Source organism: Dermacentor silvarum, chromosome 6 (genome assembly GCF_013339745.2).
Source record: "Dermacentor silvarum isolate Dsil-2018 chromosome 6, BIME_Dsil_1.4, whole genome shotgun sequence".
Classification (NCBI taxonomy): Eukaryota; Metazoa; Arthropoda; class Arachnida; order Ixodida; family Ixodidae; genus Dermacentor; species Dermacentor silvarum.
This window is the reverse complement of record NC_051159.1, coordinates 33,692,718-33,716,239: the sequence shown is the minus strand read 5'-3', so window position 1 is coordinate 33,716,239 and position 23,522 is coordinate 33,692,718. Positions and strand designations below refer to the sequence as shown.

Here is a 23,522-nt window from a genome sequence, read left to right as displayed (position 1 = left end):
TGATATAAGTTGACCATGTTGAACTGTAGTGCAAAAAAAAAAAACTGAGCACAGAGAAGAGTCTCACGCATAGTGCGCTACACTCTCAACTGAATTTTTATTATAAAATGAGGAGCTCAATTGCAAATAATGTGTGCACTTTCTAATAACGCTCTGGTTTTTTGTAAAAATGACGATTTTTATTTGTCTTTACTCTTTTGAAGGTCTTTTGTTTTTTTTTTCTGAACGAAATGTTCTGTGCCTGCGCTTCTGGTATTTATTTATTTAAAGTCTTGGTTTTCTAATAAAAATTCAATTGTGAGTGTAGTGATCACGTGTATGCCTATTCAGTTGTGCTGTTTTTTTTTTTTTTTCCGTTCCAGTTCAAAATGGTCAATTTAAGTTTGCCATGAGCACACACCTTTTTGGTACACATGCCCAGTTTATTAACCGCAATTTACCTTTACACTGACAAGCAACACAATTTTTAAATTGCAGTGATTTTTGTTTTTATCGACTATGTGATAATTTCACCTACTTCAGGAACTTCGAGTAACTCGCAAGAACCGCTCTAGTCTCTGATAGCGTTGACTAGTGCCTGCCACAAAGAAAGCGATGTAGATAAAAAAAATTTCTTGTATGCAATTTTTTATTTTTTTTTTCATCTGGCACCACCCCCATCATTTGACACCTTTAAAGCTTACTCATGAACTTGACTTATTTTAATGCTATCCCGTTAAAGGCCCTGTGTCACAGAAAATCCGGCATCGGTGTCGGCGTCTGCCACCCAAAAAATCTTCCCGAACCACCCCAACCACGCAGGCCCTCCGCGTGGCGCAGAGGCGTGGGTAAACTAAGTTAATTTCTCAAAGTACAATGCGTTGGGAAAAATTTTAATGTATGACTTAACCACAACCTGCAGACCTGATAGCGTTGAATTGTAATTTGAATATACGAGAAAACATAATTTTCTTACGCGGAAACTCAAACACAAGCCCCTTTTCCAGCATTTCTACAATTCATACGGCAGCATGCTGTGGTTTGTTCCTTGCAAAAACACCATCCAGATGGCGCTCGCCTCCACGGCAGCTGCACGTGGAGGTTAAAGTTGGAGGAAAAAGAAAGCTGCAGTTGCCGGAAAGGCTGATGAGCAACCAGGGATCTTTGAATGCCATCGTGTTCCACTCTTAAAGTCGCCACGGATGCATGGACAAGCGGAACCACAGCAATTAGCAGCGATTATGCATGCTTCCAGAGTATTGTTACCCTCTGCATTAAAAAAGTATAAACTGCTTTGACATTTAGGCCAATTGATAAAGCATTTAGGCTTTGATAAAGCATAACAAACCAAGCCACAGGAGCGTATGAATACACAAGCACAAAGATCAGACAAATCCGTGTACTTCCCATCATCATTCCCATGGTGGCTGTATGATCGCAGCGCCCTAGTTCCCTCTAGTAATTGTAGGAAACTCTAGGGCTTGGTGAAATACACAAGCCATATTTCTGAACAAGAAAGAACAAGCACAGAAAGATGGATGCAGGCTTGAAGTGAACAACAGTGGTAGTACAAGGAACATTTCAACAAGGAGAATGCGCCTTCATCAGAGAAGGAACTCTGACAAAGACCCTTGCTGCCCCGATAAAGACAAGTCCTTGCCGAAATGTGAGCTCTAGTGACATGCTTTGTACTACCATGGTTCACAATTCTGGACACCCCAAGGGCAAAAGGCTGACTTTGAACAGTAAAACTACAATGAATTCTAGTAGCGTTACTAGTCCAAAAGCACTACCACTAATGAGAAAGGCAAACTTTCCTCTTAACAGCTCAATCATGACTTCTGTTTTCCAGCAATAGCAGTGCTAAATTGCCCAAGTGTGGCATTCGTATTGCGTCGTTCAGAAGTGTGCAAAAGTTGCATGCACTGCTATTTCCTTTACAATATAATGCATGTACACTTACTGGTCATAAACTGCAGCGACACACTGCAGTTAATATAGCACTGTTCATTTGCAAAGGAATCTACATGTTAAACTGAATATACTGCAGTGCACGAGGGGGGTGGGGGCAATGTTGCACAAGGCACGCACACAGGCAACATATGCCCACCGTAAGCCAAGCAACAGATTGGAACAACCGTATTACTATACTGATTTCCTACTATATTTACATAAAGGACCTCTGGCACCGAGATCATTCAGCCATCACCAGATTGATGGGCAGTACATGGATTTGTCTAACCTTTGTGTTTGTAGCTTCAACATTCGTCTGGCATTATTACGATTTTAACTTTCTGAATTTCTAAGCAATCACAGTTTTCCAAACACTGCTAGGCAATAAGTCTTTGTTGTAGAAAATGACCAATTTGCCAAGACTCAAGGCTGCTTGAAGCCTGAAGGCATGCAAATCCATGTACGATTCCAGACTACACTTGGGGGCGGATCCAGGATAACCTCCCGGAAGGGGAAGGAGGGGGCGCGCTGCATGCTGTTACGAATGTCGTTAGCACTGATGTGCCCAGTGGCCCTTCGGGACAAAGGATGCTTTACTGGAAAATCTGCAACTATGGAATATGCCATTCTCATTTTTCTGTCTTTGCAACGCCAAAGAGCTGGCGACTAAACCAGCGTCACATGAGGACCACGCAGGAAATTATGTATAGCATCTTCGTCTGGTCGACCTGGAGCTCATGAACGAGACGAGCTCTGGAACCTCAAACTGTGAAGGGGTCATCGGCCCTGTGCTACCTGCGAATTGCTGCAAAGAACCTAGGCTGACAGACCTCGTGGGAACAGCTTTGACCCAAGTTTCACATGAAATTGCATCTGCATTGCACCGAGGGTGGGTCGAAGTTTGGACACCAGAGGCAGAGTCGGGCAGTGTGGTGCGTCACCGTGGGTGGGATTTCGCCAACTGGGAGACTGTTCCAATTGGCCGAGAGGAGGGACATCGAGTTCCCTCGAGACAAAGGGGAAAACAGAGGTGCTTAAAACAGCAGATCTTGAGTGTTGTGAGAGTGTGCTCGTACGTGGAAACCATCAACATGTAAATAAATCCTTCTTCTCATCTCTTGGACGTCACACCGGACCTCTCGATCGCCCGGCACCTGGCACATCACCAGCCATGCAACATTAATGGCCGCTTGGATCCCAAGCTGCAACAATGCTCAATACTAGGGCTCAATGTCAATTAAAATGTTTAACCAAATTAATTGATACCTTTAATTGGACATGTGCATTTACGTACATAAGGGAAAACAATCAAAGCCAGTGATATTGTAGCAATGCAAAAAGAAATAAAGAAAATCATGCCATATAATAGGCAGTTGCTTTTACTATTACTTGTGCAACACTGCGCAAATAGACATTTCAAGCATCGCAAACTCGGTCAAACACAATCAAAGGTCCAGCTGCGGAGGCAATTAAGCATGTTAACATTCTTTGGCAGTTGAAAGTTTCATTGCTTATCAAGTCATGTGAGCTGCAGAAAGACATGCTAGCATGGCGTTGATGTTGCCAGGACAGGCAGCATCGTCCTTGCAACTGGCGTTATATCCTGCGCGCCATTACTGCTAGCCATCGTCAATTACTTTCGTAACCCAGCGATATAACAACACGAGCACTTGGCTTGGTATAGTTTTATCGTCATTTTCCGTGGTAAACGAGTACATCCAATTTTTTATCAGGTACGTGGGACCAGTTTGAGCACAATTCATTAGCTGGTTTCAAACGCCAGGCTCTTGAATTGAGACAAGTAGCACCAGCTCATAATTATTGTAGTGTTGCCATGCAAGCTTAACAGATTAAAGCCTTGATTAATCTGAAGGTTAACTGATATTGCCCAGCCTTACTAAATACCTGTGTTGTCAAATTTTTGGGAAGTGTGCCGCTAAATGTTACTGAAAGGTCACTAAAACTGTGGAACGAGTTTCAAATAATGTAGCCATTTTGGAACACCGTGATATAAGCAAACGTGGCGTAAATAATTTACGGAAATGTTTCACATTTGTCAATGTCCAAGCAGGGGAAGAATAAACAGTATTTACCAGCAGTGTAAAGAGCTCTTACTTTACTAATACGCTGCTTCAATTCTGCATTAATCTTCGGACTGCAAGGTTACAAATACAGCACGATTCAAAAGAACACGAGTAAACCGATTTTTCTAGCATGAAAAGGCACTCAGTCCACATTATCCAGCAAATTTACAAGTTCTTGGAGCTTGTAGAAGAGCTTACTTTTACGACATGTGCTTAGTCGCAGTGTTAACAAAGCGATGACAATTACACATTTATACACGTCTAATCCTACCCTTTTTCCCCCTTGACCTATCGGAAAGCTTTGTACAGTATTGATTGATCTAAAACCCATGCAAAACAGAAGCCATGCATTCAGGTTTGCATGAACAAGCTCAACAATATCTCAGTCTTAGTTCATTTGATCTGCCTTATTATTCACCTTCTGCATTGTAAGTATCACCAGAAAATTTACTGGAAGAGGTCCTAGTAAATTAATTTACAGTAACGCTTGATAACACCCACCAATCAATTGCACTTAGTGAAACTGCACAACCAGCATCATTGAGACTGATTCAAATTGCATTTGTAAAGAAATTTTATGAGAATGTGAAGCCTGTGATAACCATCAATGTGAAATGCAACTGTAGCTTTGTCATGATCACTGAACTCGTGCATCGCACAGGTAATTTTACCTGTAGCTCTGGAATAATAAGTTGCGCTCCAGAAGGCCACTTTCAAAGCAACTTGTAAGTTCAAAGTCACCAAAAATTCGCCAATTCTGTCATGTTGCTAAAAAAAAGTAGCTGGTCGTTAAATTGACCAAGTCACTAAATCTAGTGAAAAAAATTGCTAAAATGGCAACACTGCTCAATATTGCCAGCTGGCATTTCTTGGGGAAAGGAGTCCAGGGACTCTCCCCCTCCCCTCTGGATCCCTGTAGTAAATCGTAATTTTTGGAAGGAACAATGGGTACAATAGGCTGTGTTTCCGCATAATTTTGGGCACAAACACCTATGGGACACACAACGTTTACAACAACTACTGCTCATCAAAGAAACGAACAGCAACCAATGGGCTTTACAATTTATTGTAACTGTTCACAACACTGTGAATGGGAAGAACACCCTGCCAATCAACCTACTGGCAGCGTAAAGATGAATTGTCTTCCACACTCACACACATTTCTTTTTTACAAGGCGAGGGAGGCAAGGAGAAAAAAAAATCTTTTCGGAACATGGCCACATGATTTTGGGAGCCTTGAGCACACTGCTACATGGTCAGTTCCTGCAAGAAAAAGAAAAACGACTCAATATCTCATGCAGCTCTTTTTTTTTTCGTACACTTCCCACCACGGTAAAGCTGCACAAGTGTGGGCTGGCAGTGGTGCTTCAGGACAATGCACTAGAGAAAAACAAATTTGGGGTGTTTTACGTACCAAAACTACAATAAGATGAGGCACGCTGAAGTGGGGGACTATGGATTAATAATTTGCATCACTTGGTCTAAGAGCACTCTTGCATTCCTCGAACACTACCAGAATGTGGCTGCCACAGCTGGGATTGAACTTGCAATCTTTAGATGAGCAATGCAATACCATAGAAACTAAGCTACTGCAGCAGGTAATGCACTTGAGTAATATCCGAGCCTGCTTACATAAACATTCGTGCACGGAACTTTGCTTTGCACCAAGATAGTTTTCCAATAACGAGTTGAGCACACAAAGCAGTAATTAGCAAAGATTACACGATGTAGATCACGGTAAGTAGTGTATGAAGAAGGAAGCTTTACGTTAGGGTAAACACCAATTTCCAAATAACGAAAAAAAAAAAAAAAGAAAATAGTGAGACCATAGGAAATGTCCTCATTTCACACAGCCGAATCGATTTGAATGGAATTTGTTGCATTTAAGAGATAAAGCTGAATTCTACCAACTGCAAGCAGCAAAACTGATTATGGCCTCAAAGCTTGCCGAAAACCAGGAAGCTTAAAAAAAGTATTGAAGCATGAAGTCCACACAACCTTTGTCAAAAACAGGCGTAGTGAAATCCCAATAATTTATCTCTTAATTCGAACTGACGGATAATTCAAACTGCTCTGCTGGTCACTGCAAAGTCCCATGTATTTAAATACCCCCCCCCCCCCCTCCCTGAATTCATACTTCATAAATGGCGCAACAATCATTTCGGACAACCCCGAGCCTAAGGCAAAGCGTGCTAGCTACCGTAATGCTGTGTGCTGTAAAAATGACCAGGAAAGATGCACAGAAACTGTCACTGAACCGGAGTAAGTAGAGCGTGTGTATTCTTCCTTTCCCATCCGACTCAGAAGGGAAGAGCCTCCTAGTGTGCACACACTGCGTATATGTGATATACGAGTTCACTGCTTACGTGAAATTGTTGCAATGTTTGGGAGGGTATTACAAGTCCCACTCACAAATTAGTGGTATATAATACATCACTTTTTTTTGTCTGCTCTAGTAGCTTACACATTTTGGTTACTGTAGAACCTCACTGATGCAACCCCGTCTTTTACAATTTTCCAGCGCCAGCACTTGCAATCGAGAACGCAAAAAATGACCCAATACAGTTACGCTGTTTTACCGGTTAATAATGTATCAGGAAACGCGATCTTTCGGCACCAACATTCAGTATATCACCAAACTGCGATCGTATGATACATTTTCTGGCCATCAGATCCCGTGTCAACAAGAAAAGGTGCAAATCGCACAGGATAAGAGCAACAGCCGCCCGCAATGGCAGCTTCTCTGCAGTACTTGTCCATCCGTGTCACGTGCAAACGCGGCTCCGCATTGAGTTTCTATTCCGATGCCAGCAAATTTAGCGGGTCGCCGCATGTTGCAATTGACAGCTATTGCCACCGACCCATTGTGATAAGCACCTTCACTAATCCGTTTCACAGCGCAAGTAGCATAGTGCCATTGGAAGTGTGCTGCATGCTTATAATAGGCGATAACGATGTGCTACTGTTGCCTGCTGCAGGCAAATGCAAAGTGAGCGTCATTTCGCTTTGGTGGCGTCGTAGCATCGTATTCCAGCATTGTCTAGTAGCTCGATTTCTTTTCGGTTTCCCATCGTGATTTCAGAACTACAATGCCCATCATTGGTCGCTTGGGCACTTCAAGGTCGACGCGCGACAGCGTCTCACCTTGTGATGCAACACTTCGCATTACAAGATGTGAACTATAGTTGAGTCTGCCGAATGTTTTACTGATTTTGGGTCAACCGATTTCCCGGTTGATACATTTTTTTCTTGCGCTTTTTTAAAATAACGAATTGCAGAGTCATAAGCTAACTCAGAAATATTTATAAAAAGTTTATGGCCTAAATAAAAAATCTACTTCCTACAGTCGGTAGAGTATAAAATTTTCTTTGACATGCAACGAACCTAATCAAATTTGGTGCCGTGAATTCTGAATAAAATGATTTCTCCATTCCCATTTAGTTAGACAGGATAACCTAGATTAACACTTAACATTTTTAGAATGTGGGCACCAAATCTTCAGTATGGTAAAGAACGTTGCATACCGTATTTACACGATTGTAAGTCGACTCGAATGTAGGTCGACCCCCCCAAAATTGCATGTCTCAAAAAACAGCACGTCGTCATCAAGTGTGAGTCCCACACTTCGCGAACGACCGCACCACGACATCGCGCAGTACAGCCGCCCACGCAGAGAGGACCCACCCGCACACAGTAGCCAGGGAGGCCAAATTTCCTCGCGCTGAAGCCGCCACTGCCGCACCACACGTTCACTGACTCCAGACTTGCGTCCCGCTGCGCAGTTGTTAGCTTCCTCGGCATGGAGGATAGCAGCCCGTTTGAACGCTACTGAGAACTAGCGCCGAAAGTTCTTGGCACTCATGACAGGCGCGACGATTCAGAACAGCAGAAGTGACAGATGCACGAGGCCATCAAAAACAATCGTATCTCAAAGAAAAGCTCTTCCGCCAACTACTAATACCCCCTAAACGACGGCTCTTCTGCCAATTACCAATACCCCCCTAACGGCGGCTCTTCCGCCAGCTACCAATACCCCCCTAACGGCGGCTCTTCCGCCAGCTACCATTACCCCCCAAACGGCGGCTCTTCCATGATCGATGCTCCCACAAGAGCCGTGCGCTCGCGGTGCGCGCAATCAAAATGTATGCAATACGGTAAATTAATACGCTACGCTTCTACCGTAACCATAAAAACGTAGGTGCAAAGTTGTAATCACGCCATAGCGCCCCTGATTTCTCGTTTCTCTTGCCGTTACTCGCGGTACACGGTTCGGTTTCGATTCTAAGTCGACCCCCCAACAGTGGATTGCCAAATTTGAAAAAATGGGTCAACCTACAATCGTGTAAATACGGTATGCTAGGTTTAGGGCACACAAAAGGCACGAGATTGTGAATAAGGTTCTGGACTTCTAGTATCCATCTTGCACTTGTACTGGCACCGCCACCAGAAAGCAAAGCTTCATTAATAATACAAAAGCTGATAAAGTAACTGCGTTTGAGATGCAATAGTTTTTACCCCTTAGTGAAGGCACACATAAATACCGGATTGTTTATTTTTTATCTAAATGTGCAAAACACGCAAGGAGAAGCATAAACACCGAAAAAAAAAAGAAGAAACAATTGTAGAAACTATCCTAGCCCCCTACCCATAGGAGTGAAACAAACACCAGGCAGCAAACTGGAATGTGGGCTTCACCTCAAGCCCCCCATGGCTTCATTTGGAATTTGTAGTAGAGATAGCGCTCGCCACATGTGAACCATAAACATTTCATTTGCTTTACATCGGGTGGGTGACACCACTGCAGACGGAAATCTTGCACTAGTATTTTCCCTCTGACCATGCTCACAAAAGAAAGCAAGACGCCTGAACCCCCGTCATCCTACGTTCCTTCTAAAACCAACGAATGATGCTTGTTAGCTGCCATTCAACGGCGGCTGAAGACATTTAGTCAAACTTCGTACTCAATACCGAAGCATCCCACTACAGCACTATGAACCATCAAATTCACGACTGACCATTATTTATCGTTCAGTCTATGTAACAATCCATTTCATTTTTCTGTTCTTATCCAATGAACAGAGTGGCTAATATGTTGGCTACAACGGCACCATGTGATCCAATGAGCAAGGGTAAAAAAAGATAGAAAATAAAATGAACCACTGTTAAAGATTAACCCACAGTACGAAATCGGTTCTATGTGAGATGGTGAAAAGCGACAACATACACGAGCACGTGTTTGTTAAGAATGTGACCAGTTACATTTATATCAGCTCAGATTTGGTGCTCGGCGAAAGCCATTGCTTCAATGGCTGCCGCCATGTTTGTTGATGCAACACTTTAGGAGCAAGTTTGGAGCTGCATGCTATAATTAAAATATAGCGAGATGCAGATGGTGTCTGGAGTTTAGCCCACACATCATCTGTGTCTCGCACATATGCAGCAGTGATGGCGCCGTTTCTTTCAGGCTCCTATTCGAAAGCTTTCCCCAGCACTTCCCTATACCGAGAAAGAATGGACTAAAGGAAGGAAAAGGAAAAAAGCCATATGTCCACTGCTTACCATAATTGCATTGACAATGTCGTTGTTATTGTTCTTGAGCGCCCTGACCGCTTTGACACGAGAGACGTTGGCTTGCGACATGACAAGTTCAATATCCTTGCCCTCCACTCCTGCCTCGTCCACCTGGAAAGAGAAACAGGATTTCCTCATTCATTCACTAAATAAAAGTGTGTTGACATAGTAAGCATTTCTTTATCGCTTTCTTGATACCCTCGATAATTCGACATTCGGTTATTTTGGACATCTTTTTCGGTCTCATAAAATCCAAATTAACGAGGTTTTACTGTAAACATTTCCATGTGGCAGCCTGCGAATGACACTAATATGGCAAAGTGCACTTGCTCAAAGTGACACCAAATTAGCCGGTTTGACTGGGGTGTGAGTCAGCAATACGGTGTGCGAATAAAGAATGCGCAACAAACCTCTTCCTCTTCCTCAGACTCTTCTTCGATAGGTTGAGACACCGCAGCCTGTGCCGGCTCGCCCATTGCAGCACCAGCATCAGGTGCCTTGAACTTCTCAGCCGCCGCCATCTGCGCTTGTTGACTGAGGTCCTCAATCTGGATAGAGAGAGAAAAAGCCGCGTTAGAAAGATAATCAGGTGCTGCATTTTCTAACAACCCATTCCATTCGGCATTCTTTTCGACCTTCCTCAGTGGCTCGAACACCACCGTGCCGAGTGGCCGATCTCCACGGTAAGTGATACTGTGGTCTCCGAGCTAAATGTCGAAAGAAGGAATAATGAAATGGATAGCTAGGATATAGTATGTCCCCAGTGGTAGTTTTTTGCAACAACCCTTTTCATTTTTCTGTTCTTATCCACTGAACCGAGTGGCTGATCTTGGCAACAAGGTTAGCGCGTGATCCAATGAGCAAGGGCAAAAAAGATGGAAAATAAAATGAACGAATGTGAAATATGAACCCACAGTACGAAATCGGTTCTTTTTGCTATGCTGATTGAGAGGATGATACAAAAGAGACAGAAGAATGGCATGAGGAAAACAACGTAATTCATACAATGGAACCTCCAGATACATAGGCACTACAGCTGTCATTTAAGACATACAAGGCCTGTCTGAAAAGCACACAATGATGTTCCCAGAAAAAGATACCGTATTTTCGCGTGTATAACCCGCCCTTGTATATAACCCGCACGCTTATCTGAAAAAATGAGGACTAGGAAGTTACAACTACGCGCAGTCATAATTTCGTTTTCAAAACAACCACCGCAACGTCAATGCTGTCCGATTCATTGCTGCCATCCAAGGCTTCATCGCCGCTCTCAAAGACATAATCGTCTTCGGAACCATCTAAGCTGTTCCTTATGGCCCATTTTTTGAAGCACTATGAAAGACTGCCGTCGAGACACACTCATGATGCTGAAACAAGGCTGGCCAACTGTGCAAACTGGGCGTACAAGAAACGGCACCTGACTCGTAGCAAAACTGCGCGAAAAGTCCTCCATGGCGAAAAGTGTCTAACCAGACTATGGATGTGGATCTGACTATAACCTGTGTTGGCCTCTTATTGGCTTAACACACGTCGATGTCGATAGGCATGCGGACTCTGCACGGCAGACCGCGCGATGCCGTGAAGCCAACCCCCACCCCCTCTCTTCGAGAATATTCGGAGATAACCTGCACCCCCACTTTTTAAGCAATGTTTTTTTCAATTTTTGGTGCGGGTTATATGCGAGAAAATACGGTAACCATTGTGTGGTGTTTTCGTCATGCTAGTCCCCTTGAAAATACAATCAAACCTCGATATAACAAGCCTCGATTTAACGAAATTTTCAATGTAACGAACTATTTTTATTTCCCCATCTTGGTTCTATTGAATTAACGAAACCTCAACATAACAACATTCTTGATCTAACGAACATTTTCGCTGCAAGTACAACTTCGTTATATCGTAGTTTGACTACTAGTTTCCTCCTGCTTCCACACCCAAGTCCCATGCTCCTGTCCAGTTTTCGAAACAGTCCTTGGGAAGTTCTGCTAGGGCAACCGTCACATTGCACGTCATGTCCTCTCAGGTTCAAAAGTGTGTTCCTTTCAATTTTTGTGAACAGCCAAAAGTTGCGCGGGCAGTATATGGAGGCTAGGGAGCTTGACTAAAGACAATCATTTGAGCTGCAGGAAGGGGCGCTATCCTGATGCAATTGCAAGGTCTTTGAATTCTTGTTTGAATTTCTCATGGCATCTTCGAATGGTTGTTATAGAGCACTCTGAAGTGCTCCCAAAAAGCCAATCTTGTTCGGATGATCAACAAGGGGCGCTCCGATTGATTTGAAGACTTCTCTCTCAGCGCTCTGAAAAGCAGCCGGCTGTTTGGTTGGCATAAGATCTCCCCTACTTGGACCTTGCACACATTCGGGATCGGTTCACATTCAAAGGAGCACAGCAACCAGCCGAAGATGCCATTAATAACGTCCACTAGGAAAGCTATAACTAAGCAATTATGGCTTAAAAAAAATTTAGCAATAAAGAGTGAATGCTTTTTGAAGTGCAACTGCGGGCTACCACTTTCTGTGCAGAAAATAGAAGTGGCTCGATTGTTAATGATGGCAATGTCTAGTAAGTGAGAAAGAAGGCTCATGCTAGGAAGTGTTTAAAGGGCCAGCGCCGCCTCTACTTTTTCAATGCCAGCCGGATGCGGCCAATGCAGCCGTTCACCACCCTCTCCCCTGTCTGCTAGCGTTCGCACCTTCATTACGGTCATGGGGAAAGTACCCTCTGGGTGGTGCTTAACGACCGAAGTCGGAGGAAATAATCCTGACAGACGTGCGAAGCGTCTACTGCTCCAGAACGGCAGCAACACGCGCTCAGACGCAAGCAGTTGTACCCTCTGGGTAGCGTCACATCAGGGCAGCTCACTGAACTAAGGCGTGCACCAACGACTCCCATTGCGGAGCGAGCGATTTCACTGGCATTGAAAAAATAGAGATGGCGCTGGTAGGGCAGGCACCTGTAGTGTGCATTTTAGCAAAGTACTTGAAGTGCACACATGTAAGTTATACATTAACGAACACAGACTCCCTTTAAGATGATCATAACATTTCATGCCAATTTTTTTTTAGAACATCAAAATTTCCTTATTTTTAAAAACGACCGCTTCAGTATGAACAGCTTTCGTTACTGCTATATCAGCAGTTAAATTGTTCTTTTCTGTTATTTGTTACTGCCAATTCTTGTCATGTTTTTCAGTTGCAAATAGGCACGGCCACAGAACTACTCTATGTGAAGCTTCCCATTTCTTGAAACAAGCATGCTTTTGTTTCCCTTCTTCTAACGTATCATCCCTGGCACTGTGAGGAAAGAAAATTGTAGGGGCACAGGTAGCAAGGCATTTTGTCAAGTTGCCTCCATATGGGAGAGTACGCCAGAGGTTCGAACTCTTCCTTGCAATTGTTTTCTAGGCCTAACTTTGCGAAGAAATGAACTACCGTTGTAGCAAATTTTTTAACAAAACATCGTTTTGTGCATTGAAGCACAAAAGTAACTGTGAAAGAAGCGTGGAAGAAGCCCGCGAATACACACAGAATTGCCGCGCGACTGGCCACTCGAGGCACTTGCGTGTATTCGCCCAGGCTTTTTTCACACTCGGAAAAACTTTTGCATAAGACGATTGCTTTCAAGATAGAGCCTGCCACAACAAGCGACTTTACTTTCGTGCCACCTTGTGCTTCAACGCAAGCGAAGCAGCAAAAACACAGCACACAGGGTTATCAGCAGTCAGCATTCTCTGTGCGCTTCGCAGATCGCTTTCAAGATACGGTCTGCACGACCGTGCCAGAGTACGTTTGGTCTGTCCGTGCCGCCGCCGCTGATGTAGCGTCATCAGCGCACAAGCTGCCACCTGCAGTACTTTGCTTACGTTATCAATACACCTTGAGCCTCTGTCCGCACTAGTTTGTGCTACCGCAGCGCTGTTTGTACTGGCCAGATCAAGTGTCATAACATTGATGACACCTGGCCGCGTGGAGATAGCAAGTGGCACAATGCTTACACATACTTGAGAACTCCCGGAAAAGTTTTTGCTTGAATTTTGTTTTGTTTTTTAAACCTTTACGAAGAACCCGTTTGGAAGCTCTTATTGAAAAGCTGGTCAGTAGTGGCGAACTCTTTAGAATTTGACTTTTCACTGCAATTTCCACAACATTGCTTATCTCGAAAGTTTTTCCGGTTTTTCAAGTTAACGAGGTACTACTATATATCTTGCCGTGAAAAACGTACTTTCAGAAGGTAGGCTTGACACTACTGAAAATGGTCACGTACTGGAAAAGTTTGAGAAACACCGGTCTAATTGATTACTTGAGGTCATGGAATGTACAAAAACACCACAATACTGATACAGTAGACCTGCGTTAATTCGACTTCTGCTAATTCTATTTTTCAGTTAATGCAATCCCAACCGAAGGTCTCAAACTTTCGTTATTTGAATCAAAGTTGGCCTGCGCTAGATAATTCGAACTTCACCAGTCAGCACCTACGCGCCTGACCCTTGGGCAGTGGTGCAACAGCCAAAATAGGATTTGGAGCAATTTTTGGAGCAGGAAAATCAAAATTTGGAGCAGTTTCACAAAGAACGCTTACTCATAAAATGCCATAAAATTTACCACGCATAATAAACCCCCCCCCCACTTTGCATTGAATTTCAGGGGAAAAAAAGTGCGTTCATTACGCAAGTATATATATATATATATATATATATATATATATGGTAATTCACACTAGTAGCGTAGGTGAGGGCAGGGGCGCAATCGGAGATCGTTGTTCGCAGGGCGCGTTCAGTTTCGCCGTGCACGGCTGACCTAGGCCGCGCCCGACGAAATTGAACGCGCGCTCCTAACAATGGCCTCGATCGCGCCCCAGCAGTGCACTGCACGCAACTTTTTCCGCTAAACACGTGGAAAGTACACATTCGCGAGTGGTTCGCTTTCGGTTTCTTTTCTGACGATATGTCGCGACGTTCCGGCGGTAGTCGAAACATGCAACGACCGAACCCTTGCTAGTTTTGTGCATTGCGTTGCCTACAAAGCTCACGCCGTCAGTGCTGGGTTGCTTGCTGTACCTTACAAGCGAGTTTTCCGTGGAGCATGGGTTCTCAAAGCGGGTTCCGCAGGCCCCTGCTCGGGGTTCCGCGAACCACTAATAAGTTTTCCGTGGTGCCACGCTCGCCAATTAAGTGGCTAAAACAGCGAAAATGAGGTGTGCTCGATCCACAGAACTTCCATTACCCATGCCCGAGTGTCAAAAAGCACATCACAGCGCGTAACGGCAGCGCGGGAACTGCGCAATAAATCCGCAAGAAGCTTGTAGCCACCCAACCTTCGAAAACGGGCAACGCACCTAAGCTTTCGCACTTGTATCTCGGAGGCCGTAACTCACCAATATGCGCATTTCTCCCGTTTATAGATAGGGTAGGTGCCAATAGCTTGAGCACTGACGTATACGTCGGAGGAATAAAAAAATTAATGCGCTGAGCACCACAAATGCGCGAAAGAGCAAAAACGGCGCTAGCGTCCGAAAACGAAGCGGCGCAGTCCGCATCGCTAGGGTCGTACGCGATACATGACTGACAGCAATGCCAGAATGCTTTGTGCTTATTTGTGCCCTCAAAGCCCTTATTGTTGCGTTAATCGCCGCGCGTAACACCGCGTTGGCAGCTGCCGCGTGCTTCCATAAGTGCGTAGGCGCCATCTGTGATCGCGTCGACAGCCACCACTAGCAGCGGTTGCGGTAAACAGTAGTTTCGTTTTGACTCGGTGCGTGTGTCGGTTGCGTGCCTTCATGACTGCGTAGTCGCCATCCATGATCGCGTCGATAGCGACTGCGAATTCGTCCATACTTGTTGCAGCAAATAGTAGTTTCGGTTTGACTTGGTGCGTGCGTCGGCCGCCTGCCTTCTGAACCGCAAGGTTGCCGTCCATGATCGCGTCAACAACGGCCGCGGTTTCGGCAAGCAGTAGTTGCGCTTTGACTCAGTGCAAAATGTCAAAGATTAGGAGCACCAGCTACATCGCAAGGGACGGACGATTTGTTGGCGACCAGCTCCCTAGCGAAAAAATAACCGGATGTGCGCGCTGTAGTGAAAAGCGTGTCTGCAGATGAAGACGCGCGCCGCGGCCACGCTGCGAAGGATGTTGCAAGGCCTTCGCCACTGCTAGCCCCCCCCCCCTTAATCAGTCATGAGATGACAAGAATTTCAGCTTCCTCACTGCTTTTGTGCAAAATCAGCATTTGCTGATGCATTCAGTAAATAAATGTGTGTTGACGTATTAAGCATTCATTTAAGTTTTCTTGATACTCTGGATAATTCGACATTAGATTAATTAGATTATTTTAATTCGGTTAATTCGGGGGGTGGGAGGTTCCTTGGCACTTCATGGAGCTTAGCAGGGTTCCCCGGAACGAACATGCTTGAGAACCCCTGCCGTAGAGTATTCGTATCCGCTCCGCTCGTGACCGCGTGCACAGATACGGCGAGGATCTTGTCGAGTCAACCGGCAATGGGAAACTGCTATTGTTACTGCAAGCAACGCGCACTCCGCGAGATTTTACTGCATATACAACACGCCGCACTGCAACCAGCAGCGAAAATATTCTTCGGCGCCCACCACCAAACATGCCAACGTCTTGTTTGGGCACTCCAGTTCGGATCTCGTCTGCGCTACTGGTACTGTAATGGCGTGTCAAGCTGCAAGTTGCCAACGCGTCCTTTATTTCTCGCCAAAACTAGCGTAACCGAGAAATTTCCCGGCCGGTCGGGCGTTTTGGCGCAGCTCGGCGCAAAAATACGAAATTGTATCAAAATAGCGCAATTGGCACAGCTGTTGCACCCCTGCTTAGGTCACCCTAAAGCGACCCTTTCAATGGCAGCATCTGCCTCAGTGCAGCTTAATGGCAAGTGAATGTGTTAACACAGGTTCTTCTGGCACTGCTGTGATACACACCTTGGCCTCTCCAAAGACAATGTAGGTGTCCGACGCAGGGCTTTTGTACACGTCTGGCTTTGTGATGACAAAGAGGATGTTTTTGGACTTTCGGATGGTCACCCGGCAGACTCCCTGGACCTGCTTCAGTCCCAGCTTGGACATCAGCTTGCGTGCCTTCTTCTCACTTCTGCTCTGCTTGGCCTTGCTGACCAGCTCCTCTGTTATGCCCGCTGCCTGTGCAATCTGCGAGGAACATTGCGACAATGAAACACAAACACACTGAAAGTGTATGCAGATTCTTAGGTAACTTTGCATTTTAAACTCTTGTTTGGACATTTAGTGCCTACACATTCAACAATCCATTCCTTTTGCAACAATTTAAGAATGGAGCAGTCTACCTGAAGCTTTACTCTTTGCATATTCCCAACAACTTAAGAGTCGCTAATGGTACACCATTTTTAACTTTTACTACTAGAACATTATCGGTTTCTTTATTGTTGCTTAGTCTTCCATTACTGATCAGCTTGAACTGTCTAGTAGTTCAACCACACTCACCAAACACAGAACTTAATCATTAAATCGTTTGTTACCTCTTGCTATTCAATGCTATTTGATTTGATCAAAATCTATGTTAGCAGTACATTATGCTTCGTGTTCCCAACTAAATGTTGAATTGTTTCTTGCGTGTTCTATCTCTGCTGTAATTGATATGCTTGCGCCGCCTTGCCCTTTACACATTGAAAATTCCGGGATGGTGAAGTGTAAGTTGAAAAACTGAGTATTACACCTAAACCTCCAAGCAAGGGTACTAGAACAATAAGTGCATCAACATTTCTCGTAACAAATGCATCACCAATACTTGCGCTGTGCTTTTAGTTTTGCATGCACTATTTATGACAGGTGGGTTTTCAGCCATTATTAAGTTGAATTAGTTGCCAAAGATGAAATGAAACTTGTACCTTGTCACACGTGGCCCTTTGAAAACAAACGATCAGGATAGAGATCGAATTTCCCTATCTCAGTTGGTTTATTTGCGCAAGCTGCACAAGGGAGTCAATCGAGATCAAAAGTGGCCGGGTGACTGGGTATAGAAATAATTGAATCGTTCAAAGTGTTTAGCAGCACTAAAAGGAGGCCACACATTTAAACTTCAAAGCTCCCTGTTGCATGAACCAAGAAAGCTATACACTCCACAATGGCTTTTGTATGCAGCTGTTCACAAATACGCTATCAAAATAGAGATTGTCACTCAACGACTGATCCAGTGCTAATGCAGCAGTGTTCCTCGCTATAACAGGTATCAGCCGATAACAGTGACACCCATGAAGTGGACTACGAACAAAGCAGCATGTTGCTCAGAATGCACTGCATAATATAGGGAGTGGCTATTCTGCCGGCAGCCAGGAGAAATATGTTTTCGAAATTCTCCCGGCAGTCGAACCTCATTGGCTGATGGAGTCACATGACAACACGTCATGTCTCGTGTCATTTTGCCACACTCCACACGTGCGACATGTTGTCATTGGCATGGTCAGCGGGACACATGTATGGCTCGTCTGATTGGGGCAAATATTGTTTGAAACAGTGCTAGTGGTGTAGCTATGGATGAAATTCGCTCCGAGTCGCTCCCTGAATCGGGAGCTACGCGAACGTCACCACTGCTGCCATGGAAATTTCTGTCGTTGAGAAGTTCGCAACATTGACGCAGTTGGATGAAAGAATGAAAGAAGAGAAGCGCAGGAATTCCTGTCTAGTAAGTACGCTAAAGAACACTTTATGGTACCAGGCATTTTTTGCAAGATATCTGCTAGTGAAAATTTACTACGGGCTGAGTGCGCACTGTGTTGACACATCAGGCTGTCTTCGCGCGATAAGACTTTTTTTCGGTAACAGTGCTACAGAATGGAGTCGTAAAAATACGGTCGCCACCAGAGCACTCTGGTCACGACAATGCACCTTGCGGTAACCCTAACCGCAACTTTTACAAAGTTTACTGTTAGGGGGTGCCAGCGGAACGCAGGCATCTTCGTCCCCCCCCCCTAATTCCCAGTCACACGGGCACTTGATCGCGCTTCCGAGTGCAACGCGCGAGTCACTGGATCCGGATTGAGACCCTAACGTGACTGTGTGCCGACGTCTGATCGGGATCGAGGCTCGATACGTCAGGCAACTGAACTTCACAAAATTTACCTATTTAGCTTAAGTGTTAGGAGAAGTCGATGTTATAGAAGAAGCTGCCGGCAAAAGTGCAATTTAGCCGGCGCTGTCGCGGCTACCGCGATGAAATCGAAACAGCCTTCTCCTGGCCGTCGCTTAGCGTCAGTCAACTGATATTCGCTAAATTAACAGATTTGCCTTGAAGCAAAACAAAGTTTCACCTGCAAACTGCCGAAAATGTTATTTTTGCTGGCACTTACGAGCTGCTGGCAGATTGCGATGTTTATTTTGCCGGTACTTCTGCCGTCACTCCATCAGCCAATGAGATTCGACTGCCGGGAGAATTTCGAAAACATATTTCTCCCGGCTGCCGGCAGAATAGCCACTTCCCGTAAAATACGCTTGATGAAGGTCTTCCAGTAAACACAAATACTGATAAAATGCAATATCATTGTTGCTCTGCCTACACCTTAATAAACAAGCATTTGACTTTCACATGCTTACCTGGCTCTGCCCAGTTGCCTTTCCAATGTCATCATCAAGGTCTGGCGCCGTGTCATCGCTGCCAGAGTCGGTGTCACTGGCTGAAACAGCAATGTTTTTCACACTTTAGATCAAAGGAACTGTCGAACATTCAACCGCTTTACCAAAAGGCTTATCACTTTCATTGTCGTAAACACTGCCGCAGCATAATTAAGTTCTATGAAGACGGTTACGATTGACCACCTAGGCGATTCATACGAGACTTGGTGGTCACACGAACAAACACGGGTCATCGCACAGCGCAATGTTAGGAGGTTTACGTAGTACGCCCAAATATACGTGAGCTATCGCACACCACAATCGCGTGAAACCGCAGAACGATATCGTCTCACGGCAGTATACATGTAAATTAGGTTTTAGATACACGGTCATTAATGGCGGGAGCACCGCTCTAAGCTCATTGTAACAGAGTAGCACTTGGCTACACACGCCTCCCTCGACACACGACAGCGGAGTACACTCACCGTCTTCCACAGTCACTTTGTCCTCCAGTTTGGACTCCCGCTTTGAATCCTGTGCGCTGAGTTCAGGCATGTTTTGTGTTCTTAAATCTGCATGAATACAATCAGGAATTAGGGCATGAGCAGGAACTACAGAAAGGCCAGTTCCATCCACTCAAAAAGCAGAAGGGGCCGTTCAAGCCCCACAAATAAATAATTTGTGGATGCCGGCGGCGTAGTCAAGAAACTAGTCTGTGACTCAACAGCAAACGTCATTCGCCTTGCGGCAAATAAAATAAAACGTGATAGAATGTAACGGAAGGAAGACGCTTCTTCTTACTGTTTTTAATAATATCTCAACGCAATTCTTAACGCGATTATTACAGTGCAACGCCGAAATTAAAAGGGCGCCGTTGCCTAAGGCGCGCCATGCCAGAACGCTAGGAAGCCGAGGCATCCGGCTCGAAATCATAACTCGAAGTAAAGCACTGCGTGTGACGCAGCCACGCAATTTACTAGTTAGCGAATAAAATTTTACCCATTGGAAGATGACAATGGATATAAATTCACTTGCCTGCAGCTGGATGCAAAGAAAAGCAGCTCACGCACAAAACATGCGACGAAAAGGGCCTCTGTGGATAGGATTACAAAGCTCTCACACAAACTTTTTCACTTTTAACAAATTATTGTAACGATCAAAACGATACTTTACAGAACAGAACAAAAATTATTTCTACGTCTTTTATATTACTTACTTTTACTTTCAAATGTTTATGTACGTACTCGTAGTTGGTCAGAATTTTAGTAGCGCCACCTAGAACGTGACAAACAGCTGTAGGAATTCGCGCGAAATTCGTCTGCGTGTCTCGTTGGTATCCCTTTCGGCCAAAGTGATAGAGTTAGCAAGGGAGCCTAAAAATTTAGAATTTGCGAACAGTGTAGCCGACTTCTTGGCAAATATAGTGTTACTCTAGTCCACGGTGTAGGAATAGTCACATCATCAGCCTTTGCCGATTTTCAAGCGAAACGTTTGGCGCTAACGTTTGGTGCTAGAGGAGCAACTTGAAATGCGAAACTGCCTTCGCTCGCGACGAAAATGGCGAGAAAAGAAGTGTTTTGGAGAGCCTTAAGGCATTGTCTGAAAATTGCAAACGTGAACAAGCAGAGCGAGAAGAGGTCGAACGAAGAAAGCAGCTAGATTTACTGCCGAGGAAAGGTCCGTGTCGTTTTCCGCTACAGAAGAAGAGGCACGACTCATTCGACAGCGGCGGGCTATTCTGTTGAAGGACGGTCTCGTTGAAGCGGCATATGTTCGTGGCACTGCGAACGTCAAGCTAAAAACAAGGAATGTGTCGCAGTCCTTTTGTGTGTTCCAAGAAGAGCAACAACAGGGAAAACCACGGATGCGAAAATATGCCAAGGTATGCTGGGGTATTTTTTTTTTTCTGCGAATATAAGAATTCAGGACAAGTTCCACCCGCGAAACCACACTACGCCTGAGCTCTGTGAATCCGCGCTCCAAAAACATACGCCTCTCAAAACATTGTGTAGACCCAATGCATGTTAGACAGATGTGAATTATATTGCATTAAAAAGCTTACTTTCTGCGCTTTAAAATGACACCAAGTATAATCGTCTAGCTTGAAGCGTTACCTGACGACAATAAAACCAGTGTGAGCAAAAAACGGTGTTTTTGGTGTACTAGCCTCCGTTGTACTGAGTTTCCGGCAAAACTGTTCAACATAACAAAATGAAGTTTCCTGTACCTTTAAACGAAATGTTACACAAGGTTTCTATGAAGAGATATTGTATATAAAGCAATTAGAAATTTATATAGGCTCAAAAAAAAAAGGTCAATACAAAAGTTTGTGAATGATTTTCTCCCCCTTTTCAACGCAGAACAACACTATTTAGCGGTTTTATAGGCTACAGTGTACTTATCATCTATGCGACGTTGTTTTGTGTTTGATGAACAGCTCATGAGGTATTATTCCTTCAAATTGGCAATTTATGGCTATACTTGGTCACGCATTACCTGAAGAAGGGACAAAACTACTCATGCTGGAACTAAGCAATTTTCAATAGTCAAGCAGCAAGCCCCTTTCCCGGATTCTATGGAGAGAAAATTGTCTTATGTTGTTTGCGAAATCTACAGTGGAGAAGTGAATTTATGAACTTTTTCTGCTGGCCAAGTGCGTGCAAACTGATGTTCTTTTTCATGTATACGCTAATTCACAACGAGCGTTGCACATTAATTTAGCCATACAGTGTCTTGTAATTACTAGCACTAACGAGTTTTACTAGACAGTGTTTGAAACAAAAGATTTCTAAAAATTATAAATCCAGTGTTGCCAATCTCCGTACTTAGATTTAGGTGCACGTTAAAGAACCCCAGGTAGTCGAAATTAATCCGGAGTCCCCCACTACGGCGTGCCTCATAATCAGATTGGGGTTTTGGCACGTAAAATTCCATAATTATTTGCCATTCTCCGAAGCCAGTTTTCCCCTAACATGGATGGAAAGTGTCCCCAGGTTTCCCTAGATTTGTGCTAAATGTGGTTGTTCAGTTTGTGAATTTGATTTCCGTAATGCTAAATGTTTGCTTGTGTTACGCAAATCACTACAAATGTTATAGTTTGAATTTATTTCCATGCTCTTTATATAAGACTCAAATAATGAAGTCACCAGACTCAACCTGAAATGATGTCGCAGTGCAAGTTGTGCTAACAACATGGCATCATAGTTAAAGCCGTATTATCAGAAGACGACGTTTGCTGTTGTCCAAAATTGTTTTGCACCGAGAGCGACGTGCTAAGATTACACGGAACCTTATTCTAATAGTAAGATTGGCACCAGACCTCGCTTACGAATGTAAGAGTGTCAGCAACGCAAAAGATATGAACGTTGTTGTTATTATTTTTTTGCATGCTGTGTACGACCTAGCAGCACCACATTTACGCACTTGCACGTCATTTTCGGCGAAGCACAAAAACACGCAACAAATTTTTATCTTTCCTATAAAGCGAAACTAGCCCTATCACATGAACATTACAACCAGTGATTTCCCTACACACCCCGTAGGGCGTGTGTTTTTATGAAGGCACCCCCTTAATTCGCAACGACTTTTCTTTCTTTGGTTTGTACGCGCGACGGAAAATTTAGTGTAATAGCGCCGGAAGAAGGGCATATGTACGCGAAAGGACACATTGTCCATAGCTTTCTTGTGGTGGGAGACTCCAACACGAAAGAAAGTACGGCGAATACGACGACCACCCGGGCTTCAAAGCGTCAGGGCCAGGGCGCAAGCGTGGGAAGCGTAAAGCAAGGCGGTGTTGCCGCGTGGTGACATCGAACAGAACGCCGCACCCGTCCCAGTCAACGGAGGTGACACGCAGTATGTAAGGCCGCTATGGACAGTGCCCAAGCGTTTACGGCGCGCGCGTCGGACAAAGAGAAAAATATGCTTCTCGAACAAACTCCTAGGCGCGCGCGCTAGCGAACATGTCCCAGCACACGGTCCCGGCCCTCCTCCTCTCCGCGACCTTGGCGCGCGCCGACGGCAGGCCCGAGAAAGTGTCGGAGCTGTCAAGAAGACAGAGGCACCCTGACGTAGCCTACCACGTACTACTACGCCCACCCATTTTCTCGGCGCCCTTTCCGTTTCTAGATTTTCCGAGCGCGCTTATCCGAGCGCGCATGATGTAATTCGGTTTTAGGTCAGACCACGGTTTTAGGTCTTTAGGTGGGGACACTCGCTAGGCGCGATCGACCAGATAAATTAGCAACAGCGCGCGTGAATCGGCCCGATGCTGGCAGCGGATACCTATCGGCGGTACGAGGCAACTTCAAGACAGAGAAGGTTTTATCTAT

General features: G+C 44.7%; 1 protein-coding gene across 2 annotated transcripts; it reads right to left on the bottom strand.

Annotated features, from left to right (window-relative positions):
• Positions 1 to 5,066: 5,066 nt before the first annotated feature.
• Positions 5,067 to 20,296, bottom strand: LOC119455395 (nascent polypeptide-associated complex subunit alpha). 2 transcript variants are annotated; one of them, XM_037716799.2, is made up of 7 exons: positions 20,227 to 20,296; positions 19,677 to 19,763; positions 19,174 to 19,253; positions 16,531 to 16,755; positions 9,998 to 10,135; positions 9,576 to 9,698; positions 5,067 to 5,279 (listed from the first exon to the last, which is right to left on the bottom strand). In XM_037716799.2, exons 2-7 carry the CDS (start codon positions 19,744 to 19,746, stop codon positions 5,265 to 5,267), a joined length of 651 nt encoding a protein of 216 aa, XP_037572727.1. In that variant the 5' UTR covers positions 19,747 to 19,763; positions 20,227 to 20,296; the 3' UTR covers positions 5,067 to 5,264. The 2 variants fall into 2 exon arrangements, with proteins under 2 accessions (XP_037572727.1, XP_037572726.1); XM_037716798.2 differs by having other exon boundaries at positions 20,191 to 20,254.
• Between the last annotated feature and the right edge of the window lie 3,226 nt (positions 20,297 to 23,522).